A 23,137-nucleotide genomic window follows, 5' to 3' on the forward strand; every position below is an offset into this window, starting at 1 on the left:
CAACGCCCAAATATGTATTTAGAGATCGAAGAGTTCCTTGAGGATACGCATGGTGTCCTCAGGTCCGGTGACGGAGTGGCCAGTTGTCCTAGAGTCGGTGTAAATCTCATAGTCGTTGCCGCCCTCGAATGTCTTGTCGCCAAAGAAGTGGATGGTTTTGTAGGCAATACCGTCAGGCTTCTTGGCCTCGTTCTCAAGGTGCTGGAGGCAGTAGGTCTTATCCCACCCGGTGGGGAACACATCGAAGGAAATCTGGCCACCAATGGAGAAGCTTTTCAGAGAATGTCAGAGATCAGAGCGTGCCATGGGGAATTAGGGATCGTAACGTACGTGAGGCCGAGGTGGCCGAATCGCTCCTTGAGAATAGCGACAAACTTCTCCCGGACCTTTGCGTCCTTGTCGAACGCCTCAAAGTCGTTTCGCTCCTGAGTGCTGGCATTACGACCGACAGGGCTAATGTTGATCATTCCATTGCGGAATTCAATGAAGGTGCCGCGCTTGACGGGGATATCGAGATCAGCAACGTAGTGGAGGACGAAGTTGGCAAGCTCCTTGTACTGCTCCTCGCCAATGAACTTGATAAAGGAGTTGGACTCGAGGGGTTCGCCGAGCTTGAAGGCAGTCAAGCCGTTCTCGGAGAAGCAAAAGTCGAAGAGGGCGGTGACGGGCTGTCCGGCGGGCTTGCCCAACTGCTCCTGTTGCTTGGCGAAGTCCGAGCCACCAACATATCCGATAGCACACTTTGAGCGAAGTTTCTGAAGGATGTCGAGGATCTCGGGCGAGGCGTCCTGTATGGGTTAGAGACTTGGGGGGGTAATTCAAAACAGGGTGTTTGAGCGTACCAGGCGCGCGGGTGTGAGCGTGCCGTCAACATCGAAGAGGCAGATGGTGTCCTTGAGAGGACGCTCCTGGAGAGGAGTGTACGAGGGAGGGGATGCGAGAGCCATTGCGAATGTTGTTGTTGTTGTTGTTTGTAAAAGAGAGAATGGAGACTGTAGGATACAGGAACAAGGTGAGATAGATAGTAGGGAGTTCCCTGGTGTTGAAGAGGGGACTCGATACTACCTAAACAAACGGATGGGAGAAGGTGGGGCAGGGATGGGGAGCTATGTAGATTAGTAGTAGGTACGTAGTAGGTAAGGTAGTTACTTTACAGAGCATGTACGATGAACTTGAATGCGGGGCAGACTTGACGACGAACTGTTAACTTCCACCTCAGGCAATACAGGTATTGGCTCCAAGTTACTGCTCTTGGTGGTTCAACAAAAGCTTGCCTGTAATATAACCTTGGCAGAGCCGTTGAAAAAACTAGTCTACAGGCACAAGGAGAGGAATTGCTGTCCACTGGTTTCTCAAAGACCTTCTCTGGCTCCTATCCCTTGGGCCACGTTTACCGCTAAAGATCCAGGGGTTGACTTTGGAATCACCCATTGGATTAAAGGCAACACTTTCCAAGGGCCATGATAACTGGATGATCCAAGGATGGTTCGAACTATCACCGAACTTTTGCTTTTGCGAAGTAACAGCAACAAAATTAAGATTGGCTACCTTGGTAGGTATTACATCTTGTTTTGAATGCTCTGGACTGACAATTCGATGCTGCTCTAGGTACCTTATGGAGTCTTCCTCTGCTTGCTACCCCTCTACCTAATAGCCCCTCGAACATTACCCCTCCACCAAAAGATCTTCACGACCTCCACTAGCGCAAGAAACTTTTTAGTGGGCCACCTGTTCCGCCCTGTCTCACCGCTAAATAGCTCGCAGCAACCAGTGGACCCCGCCTCTCAGTCGAGGTGAGCTCGGTGAACGAGTGAACAAGGATTAAAGTCGGCATGGATGAATGGTCATCAATTACCTGATGGATATCCCTATATACACTTGGATCAGGCAGGATCTCTCGAATCAGCTCTCGTTCGGTTACAAAAAAAAAAAAAAAAAAAAAAAAAAAAAAAAAAAAAAAAAAAAAAAAAAAATGGCAAAGCCATGTTATTGCTTGGTCTAAACAGTCACTCAAAGAATGTATGAATAAGACAAAAACGCCTTTTTAAGCCCAACCGAGTTCATGGCAGGCTATGCCATTTCACCCCAAGCTCCAGTAAGCTCGACGATCACGTTTACGATTGTGCTCACTGCCCAGAGAGTGATCAGTCCCCATCCAATCTTGCGACTCAAGATCCATTTGTTCATGGGCACAACAATAAGCAAGCCCACCAGTGTGACAAGCAGTGTGATAGCTGAGATCATCAGCGTCCCTCCAACTTGAATGCGGTAAGGCTTGTACTTGATGGGATGGCTGGGGTTCTTGCGATGCTTCTTGTTTGCCTTCTGGATTGTCATCATGGCACCGCCGATACCAATGCCCAGAAGGATGTTCAGCATAGGGCCACCAAAGCAAGCAGATCTAGATGCCATATTAGCCCGAGTGCTCCAAGGAAGCCCTCCTGTACTTACAAAGCCATCACGGGATACCCAAGCCGTGCTACTGTAATATCAGCGACTAGATCCCCCACACTGTTGCCAGCAGCAAATATGGTGAGACCCAGTAGCGCTTCCGAGATATTCAAAATTACTCCAACCGTCTTGAGAACCCCCACAACCTCGCCTGCGATGGTTGAGATCCAAGCAATACTAATAATGAATCCCATGAAGCAAAGCATGTAATGATAACGAGGGGGTCTATCCTCTGACGTGAAAACGACCAAGACACCGAGAAGAATGAGAGATGCCAGGAGTGTGTATAACACCATACGGATCAAAGCTTTATGAGGGCTCTCCCAGTCCTCCAAGGTATTGGCCCAAAACACAAGGACAGCAAACTGGGGACCAGTAAATAGTTGTAGCGCCACGAGCCATCGGTTCCAGCCTGTGCAGTCATTCTTGACACTGCTGGAGGAATGGAAATCTGAAGCTGGCTTTGCCACTATGGCCGGTGGACCCAGAGAGAACTGCGAGGCGGCCAAGGTCTCTCCATCTGCAGCATGTGCTGTAGATGGTGTCGTCGCAAGGCCAACGTGACTGTTGCCACGACTTGTGATGGTGTGTCTACGATAACGCTCCCATTCCGACTCTCCTTCTGGCTCAATCGCCGAGTGCTCGATTGATATGGGCGGAGCCATGTGCCCAACACCTTGATGATCGTGATGGTAATGATCGGTGTGGTCGTTGAGTGCTTCGAGGATAGATGATTCGCCGTCTGTTGTTTCTGAGTCTACGACGGGCAAAGTCACCACCAAAAGAAAGATACTTGGTACAGAGATGGCACTGACAAACTTGTCCCATGCCGTCTTCTCTTTCCAGCCTTGCAATGTAGGGAACAAAGTTGCCCACAAGACATGGGGAGCTGGTAGCACGGCATAAGGCCACCATCTAACAGGACGTGACGGGGCATCGACTGTCAGTTGCAAGTCGGCAAAGGGTGTCTCACGGCTTGCTGGACCCGGTGCTACGGTATTGGGTGATACTCCTCCTGGCGAGACGAACTCAATTGGGTCATTCTGGTAATTGGGCGTAAGCAGTGCTGGCGAGTCACTGTACATAGGGAAAGGCGTGTTGGGCGAGGAGCGGTCGCTGTAACTGCTACGTCGGCTGGAAGGTATTTGCAGACGAAGCTCGGGAGTCAGCAGCTGTCCTTTCTGGTCTTCTGGAGACGCATCGTGGGTGGTCCCACTAGGACCGACAGGAGGCGCTGCCAAGTTTCCTCCTACAGTGTAGGATGGGCTGGGGCTTGATGCCCTCGTTCCACTGGCTGTTGAGCCAGGAACGGACAACGTCGGTTCAGATCCGTTGCGGCGCGGAATGTGTAGGTCTGGGTGAGCAGGCACACCAACTGGGACGTCTCCAGAAGAGAGTGCTCTGTTCCTTATGGGTGCGTGCTCACCAGTAGTGGGGTCAAACTGGCCATCAGACCGAGCTGATTCCGCGATTGTTGCGGTGGTCTGCCTACGCCTGTGCACATGATAATCCGAGTAGCTTCTTCCTGGGATTGTCGACAGCTGTAAATTACCCTCGCGCTGTAACTGCGCCAAAGCAGACCGAAATTCCAGTGCACCTACAAGACTAGGTCGGATGGGCGTCATTGTGTTTCGTCGAACTCCACGACCTCGCAGAACTCGCATGCTGCTGGCAACCTCGGCTGCAACCATGCGATCATGGTCTTCACTAGACGTGTCGCTTCCAGCTCGCTGAGGCGTACCGTCAACCTCGATTCTGGGTCCGGCTTCAAGGAGCGAGATATCAGGCGGCGTAGCGTGCGCAGTGCCAGGGCCCGAGCCAGCATCATCTGGGTCGTCTCTATATGGCTCGCCGGCCAACTCGTCCCCCGAGTGACCTAGGGCTGCATACACATGGCTGCGCGCTTCGCCTTCTCTGCGTTGTCTAGCTTTGCGTCTCGTGGAGTACCAGTGCCATGTTACAACAGTAACGACATACACTCCATAGTAGCCTATCATCACCCAACACTCCCACAAGTGAAGGTGGCCATCAGCTAGGAAGATCATGGTGAAGACGACCGCAAGAATGAAGAAGCAAATATCGCGTGTGTATGACTTCCGATCAACACGAAACTCCCTCACCAATGCCATAGAACCAGCAACGACACCTGTGATAAAGCTTGCCGCGCCGATCAGCTCTCCAACGGCCATGCTGGCGCTGTTAGAGCCCATGGCTGCAAAGGTGCTGAACACATCGGGAGACCCATTGCCAAAGGCGAGGAATGTGACGCCTGCCAAACTCTCGCTCAGACCAAGAACTGTCGCTATCGTGCTTAGGTTGACACTGAAGAAATCACTTGCAGCGATGCCGATGGTGGTGAAGAGGAGGCCCAGCCAAAGCACGAGAGCTGTGAATGCGACGGGTCTTGCATTACCGAAAGAGCAATAATACAGTTCAATATAGTGTATAAGCCCAGCATCATCATCGTTGCAGTATTTGCGCACAAAGGCGCATTTGTCTACAGCGTCGTGGATTTGATTGCACTCGGGTGTTTCGACCATAGAGGAACTGCGCTTGAAGAGCAGATCGGGATCTGCCGCGCGATTGGAAACGGACTGCGCGAAGGTTGTATGCGACAAAAATGAATACGCAGTCAGGACTGATAGAATGAGGACCGTAGTATAGAAAGGACGAGACTGTAAGCGGCTGCCTCTGGGGAAACGTTTGAGGGTCGCATTGGGACGTTTGGTAGTCTCGCTGATGGGGCAGAGAAGCCTACGGGGGGTGGTATTCGTCATGTTGGAACCGGTATCGTCATGTCATGAAGAAGCTTCTCTGGGTGCCATTATGATCTTGAAAGAGAAAGAAAGAAAAACAAGGAACAAGGACGGGTCTTATGAAGCTTAAGAATATGAATTGAGATACAATTCAGGAATGGGAGTAGGAAAGATGCAGAGGAAATGTTTTGAGAACAAGAATTGGATTCAGTGCTAGATAAGGTAAGGTAAGGTTTAAAGGTTAGGTTAACAAGTGTCCGTGGTATGGATCTTGACGTTACATGCTCCCAAGTCCGTGGCATGCCCCATTCCCACGTTAACTTAACCGAGGGGGGAATCGTGGATCGGTGATCGAGAATCTTAATATCCCCCATTATGCATCGACTTTCCCTTTTGAAGCATGCAGAAATCCAGTTTCCAGCATTTTAGCGTCTTTTTGCGACGGGTTTGTTACAACCTAGTTTGGTGATGGTGACGAAGATGAAGGGAGGCCGCCTGTTGTTCAGAGATACCTACCTAAGACCTATCTTAGGTAGGTACTTAACCTTAGTTACCTTACTACTTTGACCTACCTCAGGTACGGAGTAGACACTACAGATTGCTTGCCACAGTTAGTGTATGAGTGAGGTGTGGCTAAGGTACCTTATTAGCTTCGAGATTGGCAGGGACCAACAAGACACAGCTGATCCAGTTCAGAGCTCTCAGTGACAGACTGACCACTAACGATGACAAGAGCTGCTTGCTTTGTCGATACTGTATGGTACGATACACCGGCTTCTTCTACCACTCGCACGTACAACGTACGCCGGGTCACTTGTTTAAGCTTCTCACCTTCAACGTGCTTGCTTTAGGTTGCGCCACGTGCTTACTTGCTGGAAACTTGGTGATAAGACAGGATAAAGGTGGCATGGACATGCATGGGCAGGGGTAAGTTACCATTGGGTTGTTTGGAGTCTCTGGACTGTTCATGCCTTGGCAGCGTCTGTTGTCCGTGATGTTCCGTTTCAGATGGCGGAGAGTTATCCGTAACTCCGTGCTGTGGCTAGGTAACACCTCCAGCCACAGTTGAGGCCTGAGGCTACACAATAACAACAGCCCGAGCATGGATAGGTAGGTTGAGGTCACCCCACACACCGCCCGCCCCTCGTGCTAGCAGTTGGCATTTATTTTGTTTACTTTGGCCAGGGGGACGACAACGCGATAGGCCTCGTCCAAACACGCCCTTTTTATCCCCCCCAAAACCCACACAAATAAATTGAAAATGCCTCGAGTTGCTCAAGTCCCCCGGACGGGGAATGCTAGGAACAACACAGGCTCTAGTACGGCCTCACCATTCATAACGCAGTCACCCGTCAAGTCAGTCATCGACTCCCCAGCAACAACTGCGGTGTGCTAATGCAACCATACAGAATCCCCCTCAACGATGATGTGTCTGAAAAGGGGCAGCGCATGAGCTCTAGGAGAGCTCTCCACGAAAGACAATTTAACGAGATCAAGAAGGCCGCAACTCCTCGCAAGATTGGCCTTCGCCTTGACGACATGGAGAACGGTGATCCCCAAACTCCCCGCGGCGGCCGCGCCAGCAATATCGAAGATGACGAGGGCTTTGTGGTCGGAGGCTCTGCGGTCACGCCTATGAAGCGTGTGCCGCTTCTCGCCAATTTCGAAGAATGGATGAAGATGGCCACCGACAACAAAATCAATGCGACAAATTCATGGAACTTTGCTCTCATAGACTACTTTCACGATATGTCACTCCTCAAGGAAGGCGACGGTGTGAACTTCCAAAAGGCCAGTTGCACCTTGGACGGATGCGTCAAGATCTACACCAATCGTGTTGACAGCGTCGCTACGGAAACAGGGAAGCTATTGAGTGGCCTCGCCGATAGCAACAACGCAAAGAAGAAAGACAAGGATGGCGAGGATGCCGACGAGAGCGACGAAGAAGAACTCGATGAGGATGGCAATGTAAAAAAGAAGCCCAAGAAGAAGGTATGGCAAACATGCGGGCACGCCCCAAAGGTTCAACCTAACATGTCCTAGACACAACGATCATCTGAAGCAACCCTTGCCCCCTCGTTCAACTCGCTGCAGCTCAAAAAGTTTGAGCTGGAATTCGCCGTCGATCCCCTGTTCAAAAAAGCATCTGCCGATTTTGATGAAGGTGGCGCCAAGGGTCTTCTTCTAAATCATCTCATGATCGATTCACAAGGACGTATCGTCTTTGACAGTAGCGACGATACTGGTGATGCCACCACCCTTGGAAGGACGAAGTCCGACGATGAAGAGGACGACGGAGAAGACGAGGAGGCCGAGAACGACCCAGAGGAAGAGGAGCTGGAAGATGAGGAAGAAGCCGACGACGTCGAAATTGATGTTGGACTCCTGGGTGCCAAGTTCATCCCGGACTTACAGCGACTCGATGAGCTCGATGTTTGTCCTTCTCTAAAGACGTTTGATCTTGGCGATCCTTCGGGATCCATGGATATTCCATTCCTAAAGGCACCCGAGGATTGGAGACAGGACCAGGACAAGGAAAAGACCCCCGGCGCGCTTGGCGACTTTTCCGGTCTCGTAATTGATGGTGACGAAGCAGCAGGCTTCGACGATGATGATCTCGCCCTGGGAGCCTTCGACGCTGCTGATAATGTTGCTTTTGGCGAGGGTGGCGAGGCTTGGGCTAGAGAGGCCGCACTGGAGCCACAGATGCGAGTGTACGACGCTGGCCTTGGTGAAGAGGGTGGTGAGGGAGATGAGATGGACGGCAACGGTGAATACGTTGTTTCAATGACGAGCGCGCAGAAGGCGGACAAGATGCACGAAGATATCCTTGGATTTTTCGACCAGGCGTTGCAGAAGAATTGGGCGAGCGCGGAGCACTGGAGGATCAGGAAGATCAAGGATGTGAATAAGCCGGCAACAGAGACAAAGAAGCGCAAGGAGAAAGAGCCCTTTGAAATCGACTTTGCCGCACCGCTGGATTCACACACTTCGGATATCATCCATACACAGGCCACCAACAATTCGGCCATCAGCATGCCTAAGAAGGATTGGAAGTCCAAGTCACGCAATCTTCTGCCCGACGACAAGCACTTTAACTCCAGGTCTCTGCTAAGCCTGTTCCTCAAGCCAAAGGCACGGATGAGCAAACGACGCACAGGCTTCAGCTCTCGCGGCGGGAGTGGTTTTGGTAATACCGGTGCAGATAATCAACCTGATGGGGAAATGGACGAAGCATTCTGGGCCAACCAAAAGGCCCCGCAACATACAGACGAGACAGCGTTGCCTGAAGGCGACTATGATGCCAACTTCTTCCAGGACGATGTTATGCCATTCCCCGGCGGCGGGGACTTGGACGACGATGACGATCTAGAATTTGCGGACGCAAGAGAACACTTCTCACCAGGACTTGACGGGCAGGCTGGAATCACTGATGGCAGAGGGCTCACAGCCCTACTTAATGGAGAGACAGTAACCAATACTGGGGCGTTCGGAACGACACTGGTCACTCAAACGAGGCGTGTACGACCCGAGTATGTGCAATATGCTAGGGTAGCCAAGAAGGTGGACGTGCGAAGGTTGAAGGAAGAGTTGTGGAAGGGTATGGATGTCGACATTCTTCGAGTAAGTTTTTGTGCACAATCGAAAACGACGACGTGGCATTATGCTAATACATCTAACTGCAGAAACAACCTGAGCCCCAAGCAGTGGATGTCAGCGAACCTAAGCAAGAAGAGACGCTCAAGTTCACAGAGATCATGAACAATCTGCAGACGGTATATCCCAAGCCGGTGATGGATGATATTTCGACCTCGTTCTGCTTTATCTGTCTCTTGCACTTGGCCAATGAGAAGGGCCTTGTGATTGACAACACACCTGGTCTGTCGGAACTTGAGATCCGCAGGGATTGGTCAGCGGAGATTGTCGAGGGTGAATAGCGGGAGCGATTTTGAGCTATGTGACCACTTGTCTTGAGTAAATTCGGGGTTGGCCATGTACTTGTTTATTTGACGAGTCATGCATGAGATGCTCGCGGAATTGTTCAAGGGACGCCTAGCAATGCATGGTATGGTATGAATGGCATGGCATGGAAGATAACGTGATATCCTGGCGTTGGGGGGAGAAGTCAACAGTAACAATATCTAGATTACTTGTTTTGAATGAAGGACACGAAGGAATGATTGATTGATCATATTCACGAGCTTTGCTTTATACCATGTGGATGCCAGCTCGAAGATGAGGTGGTGGTACTTGAATTTGCAGCCTCCTTTTGCGGGGTTCCTTTTCTTGCAGGTATGAAGAAAGCAAGTTTGAATTCTTGAGCGGGTGAGCTTTTGTGGTCTCTTGGGTCGTATCCAAGTTTTCCCAATGACAATAAATACTTGGTCAATGGTGCTACCATTGACCATCACATCCTAACCTCGTCGCTGTTGGAAAATCAACGGCGGTAGAAGATTCGTCATTCTATCACCAAGTCGAATGCGCGAATGCCACCATGGCCACCATGATACCCACAACATCACGCTCATCTCATAGCTGACTCTCCAGTTCCCATGGATAAAGCGAATTAATTACTATAGCTATGCAAACTTGTACCTACCTATGTGACCTGGGTAAGTAAGTACTAACTGAAGATTGCTGAGAGATGATGTTAAGGTACTGACCAACTCATATAGTGACCCCAGTACCTAGAGCAAATGATTTCCAGCTCGTGTGTTCGGGATCGGGTCTTGATTACCTTAACTTGGTTTTTATTCAGGTAAAATAGGTAGATATTCAGGATCTGTATGGTTTTATGGTAAGGTACCTAGGTACTAACTTCTATCAACTTCTAGGTACGGTAAAGTACCGACCTTACATAAGGTACCTTACCTAGGTAGGTACCTCAGGTAGGTAAGGTTACTCAGGTATGTCCCTAGGGACCTGGAACCCTGGAGTCAGTCAGGTACGTACCTCGATATCCCAGTCTCAGACCCACTCATTGGCTTTTGTGGCTGCGCCATGACGTTGAAACGGGTTACGAACTGGACCCTTATGACGATGTTGATAAATTGTGGGGGTGCCAAACCAGACGAGAGAACAAGAACAAAGCAACTTTGAGGTGCTGAGGTAGATAAGTCTGATGAATAAGGAAGGACCCTTGAGATCGTCTCGTTCTTTCCATTTCGTTCATCTTTCTCTCCTCACATCTTTGGCCTCTCCTTCTATGTAATCAGTCACCCACCTTTACCTGCTACTTCGATTTACTACTACACATCTATTGTAGATAGCAGCCCAGCTACATCTCCTACAGGTACCTTATACAATACACATCGATCAATCGATAGCCTCCCTTGTCTTCAGAATTACCAGTATCGCGGGACTGAACTGCCCCTCTCTCGCCGCAATGATCTGGTGGTGGTCTCACACCAGTAAACCCCCTTGATCATAACACCAATCTGGTTCCTCGATGTAGACATGCACTACTCGCTCACATGTATATAATATAACGTCCAATTCCATGACTTGGCATTGGTTCTGCCGTAAGTTTCCATACTGGCTCAATTCCTGGTCATTTTCTTGCAATACCTAATTCATTGCACACTAAAAAACCAATAGAGTATGTGCCTTCGAGTAACCCAGTTACCGACATGGATAAACCTTTAAACTATACACCAGCCAAATTCCTCATGACTTCCGAATGCTATTTTTGGATCCTTTCAAAACTCTTTCCAACCCAAAGTCAAAGCACCTAACGCCAGAATCCACGACTGCGCGACTCGATATTACCACAGCAGCCATTATAGGTACTCGCTCAAACTGTACCACCATCCACCTAAAGACCGAATCATGAAATGGAAAAGACTTGACATCATCATGCGTGGGTATCGGATAAGATAAGAAACGAAAGGGGTCCCCAGGGGTGACTAAGTTGCATATCGACACATCTGGACACAGGCGTTTTGGCGTCGAATGCAGCAGCAGTATGTATGCTATCAGCTTAAGTTCATCGTCACCGCCCTTCATCGTCGTTCGTCGCGTTCATGCTTTTCGACAAGCTCACCAGCTCTTAGCAAGACGCTCATGCCATCGAGACGAGTCTTGAAGGACCGATCCTCCATTGGGGCCATCAGATCAGGTGCCGGCGTCATTGGCACATCGCTGTCCGCCATGTATTCGTCGTTCCTGGCTGGAGGGCCAGTGGGTGGCAATGGTTGAGAGCCTTAAAAGCCGAGTTAGCTTGGACTTCTTGAGGAAGCCTCCAGAGATTCAAGTACCATATCCCCGGGGCACAACGCCGTGGCCAAAATATGGCCTTGTGAGCGGCACAGGGTCTGTTGGGCTCGGGGTCGTCGTACCAGTACCTAACCCGGAAACAGGAGAACCCCGTTCGAACATGGCCGCGTTGGCAGCAACAACTGGTGTCGGCAGCGTCTGGTGGTGGGAAAGAAGAGCGTGGATTGGGAGCGGTCTTTCGCCGGGAGTCCGTGCAAAGCCCCCTGCTGGACTCACTGAACCAATACTGCTGCCCGAAGACGGTTCGTGCCGGAGCAGGGGGGGCTTGGGCGGCGCGGATGGAAGCACGTTGGGGACTTCGGGTACCGACCTAGGGTGGTTCGCGGCAACAAAACCACTCGAATAGGGATTACCTTCCGACCCGGATGCAATTGGCATCCCTTTCCTTCCATCTTCGAGCATGTTGGACAACGAGGGTAGATGCTGATGTGAATTTTCTACCCCTCGACCTCCTTCTCGCCAGGACTGCTGGCGTTTAGGAGCTTGGTAATGGAGTTCCCGTGGACTTCCAGCATCGAAATGGGCGGCCTGGGGTGATGACATGGTCTCGTCGTTCGAGTTTGCCTGGGACAACAAAGTTGGCGTAGTTGACGAGTGCTGCGATTCAGCTATCGATGCAATCGAATTCAACCTTTCTCGCCGACAAGGTGGTGGCTCGCTCCCTTGCAACCTCTCACTACCACTGCCGCTCGAAGTGTTGCCTCCCGGTGTCATGGTGCTGCTGCTACTGCTGCTGTGCCGTAATCGAACGGGATCCAATTTTGTCCTCTTGGAGACATCGGCTAGCCAACGGCGGGGTGTCAGTTTTACTGTCATGTCAATGTGTGGTGGATTCGATGCCATATGGCTACAAACCTTGGGTACGTTTGGCCTGCTTCTCTTTGAACTCGTGGAGATATTGCATATACTTCCGATAATCGGCCGTTTTCTTATAGTCCATCAGGTCACGGTGGTACTTCTCCTTATCGGCATTTGCTTGGCTTTCATATGCCTCCTTTTCACTTGCATTCAAGTTTTGCCAATTCTCTCCGACGAGTTTTGCAATTTCTGTGAACGTGAGATTTTGACTTTTTAAGTCTTCCCTCATTTCTTTTCATCGTTTGTCAGTAAATATTCACGAACAGCGAGCGCGTGTCAGGGCACAACTCACTGTTGGAAAACAATACATATGCTGATGGGGGTCTCTCAGGGGCATTCTCGTCAGGCTGGTACCTCGTTAGTCATCAAATCGCCACTGGAGGAATGCAAAAGTTTCAACTCACCTTAGGGTGACGCCGATACTTTCGTTTGGCAACACCTTGTCCATCGGGAGGTAGTTCCGTCCGAGTGGGCTCAGGCTGCACACTATCCGATTTTGCATCTTCGCTGGTTGGCCTGGCAGGAGTCACCAATGACACCGATGGGGAGATGCCACGGGCATTAGCTATCCTTCTCTGGAGCTTCTAAAGAAATTGAGTCAGTGGCTGCCTGAGTAGGCGGTGACAGGAACCATACCCTCCGGTGGCCAAGTTTGACACCCAATGCATCTCTGAAAAAGGCTGTTAGAGGAAGTGTTGCAATCAGTCCAGTAAAAATGAAACATACAGATCTGACTCCTGGATGTCAAGAATGATATCCCACTCATCGAAGCCTTGCTCAACGAATGCACCAAGATACTGGGACAATCCCAACTCGGCAAAAATTGACTCAAGATCGGGAGACATACAGCCCAGCTGGAAAGTTCCGGGGAACCTCCCTCCAAAGACGAACGGTTTTTTTGGATTAATTGGTGCCAGTGTGGCGGTTCAACTTCGTCCCAGGTTCAAGTGGCTACGGCGTTATACAATTTGATGAGAGAAAAAAACAAAGGTATCAAGTGATCAAGCCAGTTTGCGTCGAGGGTGTTTCCAGTGCAAGTCTGGTGTTATGTTCGGGTTCGTCTTTATACAAATATGTTAATCACTGGTATACGAGGCTTCTGATGATCTCTCTTGTCGGTTGGTGGTGTTGATGGATGGATATAAATGAAAACAGGTAGGTTTTGAAACGCGGGGTTTGGCACTGAGCTTTGATGAACTGACGATGTCGGTTGAAGCTTGGTGGTTCAACAAGGGGTAATTGTGAGATTGATGTTGGGCAAGAATCTGGGAGTAATAAGGTGTTATGCTACATTCGAAGAGTTTCTGACTATGCGGTTGAGGCTTTGGATCTTCGATGTGTAGTGATGGATCAAGTGTGATGAGTGAGGAGGTTCGGACGTGCAACGGAGATCTTGGGCAACAAGGGAGTAATAAACTCAGGGATCGAGAGGAATAGGGTCTGATGATTGTGTTGAAGGGCATAAAGTCCTTGGTGAATATACAGAGGGTAAGGGGAAGAGGCGTAGGAGAATGACGAAAGAAATAGGAGGCACGTACAAGCAAGATGTGATGGTGTTGGGCCGGAGAATTGGTGAGCAGTGGACCTTGGACAAGAAAAGCGTTGGCTCATATGGTGAAGGGTCGTTATTCTTCGCCAATTGACAAGCCACAACGATGAGCAGAAATAGTTTTCTGAGGCAGAAGATGGACAGTCAAAGGAATGGGAAACAACAGAGGGCCAGCAAGTAGGCTGGATAGATGAGAGGAGTTCGAAAGGGAGCGAACAGCAGTTACGAGCACCCCCAGAGACAACAAGCGGAATCGGATATCTCGATTGCAAAGAGCAAGTGCTGTGCTGTGGTGGATTGAGGGAAGGGTATTGTGTCCAACCGCGATGAGGGAAGAATGAAAGCTCACGTTCTGTCAGCGGCGCAAGAACTCGTCAGGGATAGATGTCGCGGATAGTAACGAGACGTGGATTGGCAGGTGATCTTCGGACTGAAACTTATGAGGCGACTGTGAGGTGATAGATCCAAGGGGACAGGCCCCGGGTTAGGTTTGGCTGCAGGTCGGTTGAAGGTCAAGTGTTCTGGACCTAGGCTCTTGTTGGCGTGTGCGCAAGCGTGAGAGTCAAAGGACAGGCAAGGCAAGGCAGGACGAATATAAGAATTACACTGTAGGAACGGGACTTCAGTCGTGGACATACGAGAGGGGGTGTGAGGGCTTTCGAAGAAAGATAGGTCAAATATGAGTTGCTCTGTGCGGAGCTGGTGTAAGAGCCAATATTGGGACGGGGGATTCTTATTCAGGGCATCGTGGGATCCAGAATGCTGTATAGATGGAGGTAGAGACAGGGTCCAGGGCAAAACGGGGAAGAGTCGGAGGTGCCGCAGCCACCGGCAAAAGAGTAAACACGATTATTAGTTGATGAACATGAAATAGGCAAAGCAGGGTTTTGGAAGCGATGATAGAATCGTGAGAGTTTAAGTGGCAGAAAAAGAGCAGAAACATCAGATTCCTACATGGCACTCGCTTCGGGGGGTGGTCTTGCTGTTCAGAGGCCCCAAGAGAATTAGGAGGGCATGGTCTAGCCCAGTCAGTTCACAACTCAACCTAAGGGGGGCGTGAACGTGTTCAGAAGAAGGGTGTAGGCCTACAATCTTCCGTCAAGGGCACAAAGCCTTGGCACGCTTGTCTCTTAAATTCTGGGCTGGCTGTTGATCCGCAGCCTCTTTCTTTTTCTGTTATAGAGCGTATCAAGTTTTGACGTTCGAGAAAGATGAATGATGCAAGGGCCGATTTTACACCGAAGCATTATCATCATTGTCCATCATCCATCTCATTGGGTCTTGGGAGTTATGGACAATTGGCACCAACATTGCTAAGCAACGTACGTACAGAAATGCAGTTCAGACTCGAGATGGGTCGAAAACAAGAAGCGTGGACCCCCCGAGGCCCTGTCGTCGGCTACGTATACGATAGGGCGGCACCTGGACAACATCGAGATGCCCCAACTTGGTCCAATTGACGCATTCATGAACGATATCTGGGACCATGGGCATATTGATGTCGCTTCAACGCAACACAACGCAACCCTACTGGTGCCCGTGACTGTGAGTTCTAGCAGAGCCCATCCACGAATAGATGGACGGATGTGTTGAATGGAGAATGCGACGCGGTGCTTGAGATGGGAACACCAAATCGAAAGTCAGAAGGAAATCGGCACTCATCGAAAAGATACACACCATTGCTGCTGCTGCTGATGCTGATACTGATGCTGCTGGTGTTTGCTTGATGTTCCACAGAGCGAGCGGTCCCATCATGATGTTCCAAGGACACGGGCAGGCCTGTAATGGGGTTTGGCGCATCGCATCCTCTATTCAGAAAGAGGCAATTGGGCATGACGATCAACCGTCAATTTGATTGATTGATTTGCCCCGACACGGCAGGATGACAGTAATTGGCTAGGTGCGTCACCCGTCCACACCAGGCTTTGCCAGCCCTCAAACTCAGGCGCATGTCGGTAGCGCAGCTACTCAGAAACTGTAACGGGTAAGATCTCGATCCCAATTCGTGAAACGGTCGTGGCCTCCCGTACTGTACGATACGGGATGACTGCGTGATGGGGTGAGAATGTCACGCTCTTGGGCGTGGTCTCCCCATCATCCTCAAGTCTCCGCAGCTGGCTCAAAGCCTCAAAGATCTTCGAAACTCGCCGAGACGGTACGCATCAACCAGCTAAAAGAAGCGTGACAGACGGACGGTCAGGGTTGAAGTTGAGCTTGTTCTACAAATGGCAACGCTCGTCGGTAGCCAGGTGGTTGTGGGTTAACTAAAACGGAGTTTCTGGGTCAAGTTCTGGTGGTCGGAGCTATTGCGAGCCCGGGGTGTGGAGCCGGTATAAGTGACGCACGCCCTGGGCTGTCCACAATCCGCTCGTGGGTTGTTCCTGATCGCCATCGAGCCATCGCCTTTGTTGAAATCGAGGTTTGGCTTATTGATCGCACAACGCCAGAACTCCAACTTCACCATGATCGAGCTGGGCCTTGATCAAATCGCCCATGATGCCGCGCCAACAGATGATCTGCTTGCTCAGAAATGCCCCAGATCCCCTTTTCGCGGGCCACACGGTGCGGCCACCGACGTCTTTGGGAAGTTCGTTCGTGCAGAGGGATGCAGCCGCCAGAATTCGTCATGTTGCGCTGATGGTTGATGATGCCTCAAGTCGAATGACGCATATTAGAACGTGTTCCAAGGCATCATTTATTTTCCCTTTCTACCATGATGGGGCAGTGTCGTCCAGGGTGAAAGCGCACGACCGAGATGTGCAAGACAGTATTATTCATCGTCAGGCCCGGCCACTCAAGTGGCATTGAAAACATACGATAGCCACAATACGTGGTGTCGGTAATTGTGAATCGAAAGCTGGTGGTAAAATCGCCATGAGCGGGATGGGAATTCGACAGAGGGTCTAGAATCTCGATCCCTCAGGGCTCTGGGATTGGTGAATAGTGGCGGGTTGAGTGGCCGACTCCCCGTACAATGTAACGCCTCCCCCTCTGGCCATTCAGCCATGCATCTTTCGTTTCGATCCCAGAGGCTTATTCGAACTGTGCCACCTTGGCCAATTCCACCAAGTATTGAGCTTGAGTTGCCGATATCTTGATCGATCGTAAAACTGATCACGGCCTAGTATTAGAACTTGCAAGTTAAGAATGATGTAAAATAAGGGTCACGGAGCATGGTCCGTATCACTGAGCCAATAAGCAAGCTTAAAGCTCTCGGGATCCAAAAATCCCCGGTTTTCTCGGGAGAAGCGAAAGACTAGGTGCTCTCTGTTGTTATGACAGCAGCCTAACTATGTACTATTAGCAAAACTAGGCGCCTGGAGGGTTGAAGGAGGCTGAAGTACCTGCCTGGGCAGCCAGCCTGTCTGGCTGGCTGGCTGGCTGGCTGCATCTCCAACGTCTGCCTCCGACGACGGCTGGTGGTTTCTGCACAAGGAATAGATATGAAAGCTACCTTGCCCGAAAGTTTTCGGGCATTGTAGTTTTTGATGGCAAAAGTAAAGGCTTAAGACCGACTCCCCAAGGGTCGCGTAAAGCGCATCAAAGCGAATATTTTCCCACGACGTTGAGTCTAGAACGTTGATGGGAGGGAGGAATAAGTCGCGAAGTGGTAGGACTACCTACCTATGCTAGGGTCACTGGCTAACTGGGTACAGGCTGACAGGGCAATGGCCATCCATCCATATCTGATCTTTGGAAAGGGAAATGGTGTCTGGGTGTGCACTAACTGGTACTGTAGGGAGACTAGGGGAGCAAAGAAAACTCAGGATCTGAGCCCTAAGTGATAAAAAGACCTAGGTCAACTTAGCCTAAGTCAAGGTTTCTTTTTGCCAAGTTTATTTTGACACCCTATATCAAGGTTCGGTGTTTTCTTGCCCCCTGAGGGGAGAGAAGCAGTTGGTTGGTTCCTGTCCAAACCCTGCACAGAGTGCATGGAAGGGGCCGCTTTAGAGTTCGCTTTCCTAGGCTATTATTCCCGGATCTCCTGTTAATCTTGCTCTACGCCTGCCTATAATAATCCCACTTTAGAGGTACCTAGGCACCTACCTAAGGTATTTGTTTTCGGTTCCAGCTAGTAGTTGTTGCTATATCTGATTGGCCGGCCTTAAGTGCTTTTTTATGCTTCTTCACGTTCAAGACGTTCGCATACAGGTCCGAGGTAAGGTACCTAAGTTACAAACAAAGCTACCTCAGGGGAGGTATATGCCTTACATTGGATACCAAGGCTAGTAGGAACTACAAGATTAAGTACAGTGGTTATCTAAGTAGGTTAGTAGTTTAGATTATAAGTGTATACATGGGGACTTGTATTCCAGCACTTGAACATGGAATCACATCGGATAAAGCATAGGAAATGATCAGCAGCTAGATTTGCTCCGAGTAGCCAAGCCAGGCCCGGGTTTATGTAAATCGATGGATCCTATCGCAGAAATCTCCGTAGCCTGTTATGCACCGGCCGGGGTTGTACACCAGCATATGTGCTGGCATTCTTGATCTAGGCATGTACAGTACTAACCTAGGTAAAGTCATCGGATTGTTGGATACCTTAGTAGGCAAATTTATTAACTTGCTACGCTCACTGCTACTGTGCTCTCATCTCCACATGCGACACTGCGAATAGAGCTGCCCGATTTACAAAACTGATCGTGCTGGGCCACTCTGATACCCGGGCCGGGCTGGTAGGTCGCAGTCGAATCTAGAACCCCAGCCATAGACATGGATGTGAGCGGCGAGTTCGATCGATGGCCAAAGGCACAAAAGCTTGCAGGCAGGCGGGCAGGCAGGTCAGGCAGGCTTGTCATCACTCCACTGGTTTGTGTCAGTCCCAGCTGCCCAGTCAGCCCAGTTGCTCGGAGAGTTTCAGAGACACTCTGATTATTTCCTGTTAGCGGAGTGGATAAAGATAGATCGACTACCTAACCTACCTTAGTACTTACTGTACACCCCATGAAATGTGAGCACGTATCTGTGGCATACTCCAAGAATTCCTCTTCACGAAGTACATTCCCTTTTAGAGTATGGGTGTCAATGCAGCTTCACGTTAAGATCTGGCGTGTTGGTTTGCCATCGATTGGATGCGTATGTATGTATGTATGTATGTGGATGCGGACCAAAGGAGATTCCAAAGGAGCTCCATTTGTTGGGTGCGAGTTGTCTGTTTCAGCCTCGATCCGTATTGGACAAAATATGCATATCATAGTCGTACCACGCCTGTTCACCTACTTCCCTGTGAAACTTTCACAACAGCAACAGTTATCTGTCTCTTGGTCTCAGAGACCCGATCCAACCCAACGCCTTGACACAGTAGACCGCTCGCTTTGCTTCGGGCCTGGCAGCAATATTGAGAGCCATCTCCTCACTCCCTCGCTGACGCCAGAAGCTCAGCTGCGGTTGTCTGGAAGCGACCCGCAATGGCCCAGATCATGTTGCGATCACCATCCGTCGTGGTCCAGGCCTGTGGCGCATGTGTTGTATGTGTCTAGACTAATCGATCGAGCCCAAGGATCCGCCACAGCTCTTATACATTTCATTGAAAATAAAATCGAAACTATGCGAAACTATCTATTTCAACATTTATTCTTTCGGATATATCTTCCTGTGCTGTCTTAGTACGGGTGCCTAATAACGGGAGAATTACAAAAGTTTCCCGTACATCTACTAGGCTGCATGTTTAGGATGTCTTCATGTTACCATACATGATACATACATGTCTGGCCCATGTGAGAAGACTTTGCAAATGTTATTTGATGAGCTTCACGTTCACTAGATGGCCTAAGATGTATTCACAGCCCATTGTCAGTAGAAGATGGCATCGGCTTGCAAAAGAATCCCACCGTCCCTGCTCGACTATTGAGACCAATCTACCAATGTGGTCATTGTTGCCTGTGCTTATGAATAGAGTCAAGCGTCGAGGCTCAACTACCCCTTGTTCAGTGTCTCTCGCGATTCGACATTGACAAGTCACCACTTTCTCCCTCTCCATGGACGTATTCGATGGATCAATTGCGCAGAAGTGCCTCTGAAACCACCAATATATTATATTGGTTAGATTTCCACGAGAGGGCCACTGTAGAGTGCAGGGCACCTACAATTAGATGCCAGTAGTTCTTCCACCGACTTAATGTTTTCAGTACCTAAGGTACCTAGGTAGGTATGGATGGATCTTTACGGCGGTTATACCGTAAGGCTTAAGGGTCAGAGGGTGCAGCCATCCATCCTACCTCCTACCATCTAAGCTGCTAATAAGGGAATTAACCCCCACCACTAAGGTAAGGCAAGGTAAGGTAGCAAGCGTATTCCAAAATTGGATTGGATGTGGATCGAAAGTCAGCCCGCTCTTTTCAGAACAGCCTCAGTTTCTCCGTTCTCTTGCAACAAACAGCGCAAACAATATCATCCACGGCCACCAGGAGACGAGGTGATTGCTTCGTTCCGCTCAATCAATCATCGCATTGACTACCTCACCTTTCAACCTACCCACCTACCTACCTATCCCTGATCGTTGCAACATTACTTGCCTCTGTCTACTGTACATAGACGGCAAAAGGAAGTTAAAACACCATGGCCCCCTCTGACACAAACAACCGGGCCACAGAGCCTTCAGCCTCGCGTTCAAGTTCGGGGGATGCCGATATGGCCCAGGTGAGTAAAGCCACGACCTTCTTTTTTTCGTTCATTTTCTCGAGCTCTCACACATACGTATGTTGCTCCGATATCATTTTGCCGCTCTGAGAGAACAAACAAGAACGTACGTGTGGGGATGGCACACAATGCCATCTCTCCAATCATGGAAACAAGTTAGCAGCAAAACACCAACTACCATGATGGCAGACATGATCGTCGATATGTTTATTCGCATTTCGATTGGTTTACCGGTTGTTGAATCTGATGGCCAATTGCAAGCGTCACCACAAACAATGCTCTTTCGGTCCCCCAATCTCGATATCATTCCTCAACATGCCATTTACTCATTCCCTGTCTATTCCCACTCCAGAAAGTCTAGACCCGGCCTACCTGTGGAACGTTTTATACCTTTAGCTAGACCCAGCCAGTTGGTCGAGACCTTCTCGCTTCGCTTCGCTGTCTGCCACAAGTCAAACCCTCCTGATTTGCATCTGCATCAACATTGGCATCCTGCATTCTGCATCTCTGATCCCTGGATCCTGGGGTTGGTTGGACCTTGGGGGAATACCCGTGTCATACCACTATTTTGTTGTCAGCATTCTTCTGCTCACACACCCTCCCGTTTTCCTCCCATGTCAATCTTTCCCTCACTATCGCTATTGCACTGCATTGCATGATATTGATAGGTAGTCCGTTCACTGACAATTTTCTGTTCCAGGCCTACCGAGACCTTGCTAGGTATGCTATTCCAAAGTTCAGCGTCATTCTCCAGTTCATCTCACTCTTTATTCACTTTCACACTCCCTGTCACGCTACACATCCTTCCCATCCACTGTCTTCTCACTCTCGCATTTCTGTTATACACACCATTTGCCATCAAACCACATGAATTGCTTTCGTTCAGGCTTATGACAAGACCTTGCATGCAACAAAAAACTCCCCAGCCTCTAAATCCCTTGGTCTCAGTTCGCAGGTTTGTTCACCTACCGGCGTGCCCGACACCTAGTCATGGCCATGGCGATTTTCAAAACCATTTTTCAAAATCTGAATCTCAAGCACTTCAGCTGAACAAGCTCTTCGGGAGATAGGCATCTATTGGCACCGATAAACGCCCCATCACTACCCTTACATCTCCCGGATTCTACAGTCTCTTCATCGGTGAAGGAAGTCTCCAATTGCCTCCTGATCCTTGTATCACTACGTCCTTAAGTCACTCGACATGCATTTCATTGGTTATATAAGTTCTTGCGCTGTATTGGTGACTCGCAAGCGAGGCGAGCATCCCTAGCAAAGGCGCATCTCGATATCTTCACAGCTTGCATGACGCAGTCGTTCCTGTTCCTACACACCTCACTACCCTTGACATAGCCTTCGCCTCCCTGCCACTTTAGCATCGAACTGTAAGAGCGTTTTTTTTTTTAAGAACCGCAACTGACGCAAAGGATCCATAGAGGCGAACAAGCGGCTACAGCCCTTGAGAATAATCTTTCAAACCTTGAGAACAGACTAGATGCCATCCTCGCTGCTTTAGAAGCCAGAGAAATTACACACATGCCCGCCGCCGTAGCTAAGGCCAGCGGCTCCCCGGGAGCTGCAGACAAAGGTCAGAAGGGCAAATCACCGGATGGTACTAATGGCGACGCAGAGAAGAATGAAAAGGATTCAGCCTAAGCGACCAACCATTTCAAGCAGTGGCTACACCTTGTTTCACATAATAGACTGGATGAGGGAAGCAGGGCGTCAAGTCATTCATCAGTATCTTTCCCGAAGACTCTTACGCCTGAAACATCTGGACGGTAGCGGCCATTCGATAATCATTCCCTATTTCGTTGAAAAGACATCCCTGTTCTCTCACCTATCTTGCGATCCCACGTACTCCTCGAGCTCAAAGGCTCATGTCCAGCCCCATATAGAAGGGCAAAATGAAACTAATAAACATGAACGAACAGAGAAAAACCGGACAAAACGCGATGAGCAACCCTGTAGAGCAAAAGATCAAACATCATTCCGTTTGAAACCCCCTCCCCCCATCCTCGAGTGACCCTTCTCCAATCGTCCTTTCCTTATTCTAACTGCGGTCGCCGACATGTATCGTATACTTATGTTTTTATTGTCGGATCATGTTCGTCTAAATCGATATACGTCGTTGTAACGGGCAACTGGATTGTTAAACGTCCTTCTCTGCAGGAAGTTTGACGTAATCGTCCGCCCATGAAAACCCCAGAAACGCCCACATGACAAATATAAAATGCAATAAAAAGAATTATGTCCATCTCAAGCTTTAAGCAAATGGAAGCTGAGGAACGCATAGACATAGTGCTTTGGACCTTGCCAGATATCATGATTCGCTGTCGCCTAATCAACCAGTGCCTCGGGTTCATGATCTTAATGTCAGCCATGGCCGGTTGATGCACCAGATCCCTTGAAAAACAGTCGGTATTGTCATAAAATCCACGGTAGGTACAGAAGTAGTGAGTTTACCGGCCAAGACCCTGTGGTGAATCTTAACTAGTCGTCTCACAATGTGCAGTAGTGTTTTGCAATGACAAATGTAGGCATGTGGCCCATCGTCATCTCGTTACTGACTGAGCGATCTCATGAAAGCCTGAAATGCGAGAACCAG

At 49.6% G+C, this 23,137-nt stretch overlaps 5 protein-coding genes across 5 annotated transcripts; 1 reads left to right on the top strand and 4 right to left on the bottom strand.

Annotated features, from left to right (window-relative positions):
- Positions 1–18: 18 nt before the first annotated feature.
- On the bottom strand, positions 19–947 carry PMM1 (Phosphomannomutase 1; the record flags this gene model as incomplete). Its single annotated transcript, XM_044820618.1, has 3 exons — positions 19–271; positions 331–788; positions 843–947. The coding sequence occupies 3 exons, from the start codon at positions 945–947 to the stop codon at positions 19–21; spliced, it is 816 nt and encodes a 271-aa protein (XP_044684918.1).
- A 1,123-nt stretch (positions 948–2,070) lies between these two features.
- J7337_002893 (uncharacterized protein) lies at positions 2,071–5,228 on the bottom strand (the record flags this gene model as incomplete). Its single annotated transcript, XM_044820619.1, has 2 exons — positions 2,071–2,401; positions 2,452–5,228. 2 exons carry the CDS (start codon positions 5,226–5,228, stop codon positions 2,071–2,073), a joined length of 3,108 nt encoding a protein of 1,035 aa, XP_044684919.1.
- Positions 5,229–6,468: 1,240 nt separating this feature from the next.
- J7337_002894 (uncharacterized protein) lies at positions 6,469–9,145 on the top strand (the record flags this gene model as incomplete). Its single annotated transcript, XM_044820620.1, has 4 exons — positions 6,469–6,563; positions 6,617–7,199; positions 7,251–8,831; positions 8,894–9,145. The coding sequence occupies 4 exons, from the start codon at positions 6,469–6,471 to the stop codon at positions 9,143–9,145; spliced, it is 2,511 nt and encodes an 836-aa protein (XP_044684920.1).
- Positions 9,146–11,209: 2,064 nt separating this feature from the next.
- On the bottom strand, positions 11,210–12,197 carry J7337_002895 (uncharacterized protein; the record flags this gene model as incomplete). Its single annotated transcript, XM_044820621.1, has 2 exons — positions 11,210–11,409; positions 11,465–12,197. The coding sequence occupies 2 exons, from the start codon at positions 12,195–12,197 to the stop codon at positions 11,210–11,212; spliced, it is 933 nt and encodes a 310-aa protein (XP_044684921.1).
- Positions 12,198–12,330: 133 nt separating this feature from the next.
- Positions 12,331–13,186, bottom strand: J7337_002896 (uncharacterized protein; the record flags this gene model as incomplete). Its single annotated transcript, XM_044820622.1, has 5 exons — positions 12,331–12,530; positions 12,634–12,688; positions 12,746–12,925; positions 12,978–13,011; positions 13,068–13,186. 5 exons carry the CDS (start codon positions 13,184–13,186, stop codon positions 12,331–12,333), a joined length of 588 nt encoding a protein of 195 aa, XP_044684922.1.
- Between the last annotated feature and the right edge of the window lie 9,951 nt (positions 13,187–23,137).

The sequence above is a fragment of the Fusarium musae genome, chromosome 2 (genome assembly GCF_019915245.1).
Source record: "Fusarium musae strain F31 chromosome 2, whole genome shotgun sequence".
Classification (NCBI taxonomy): Eukaryota; Fungi; Ascomycota; class Sordariomycetes; order Hypocreales; family Nectriaceae; genus Fusarium; species Fusarium musae.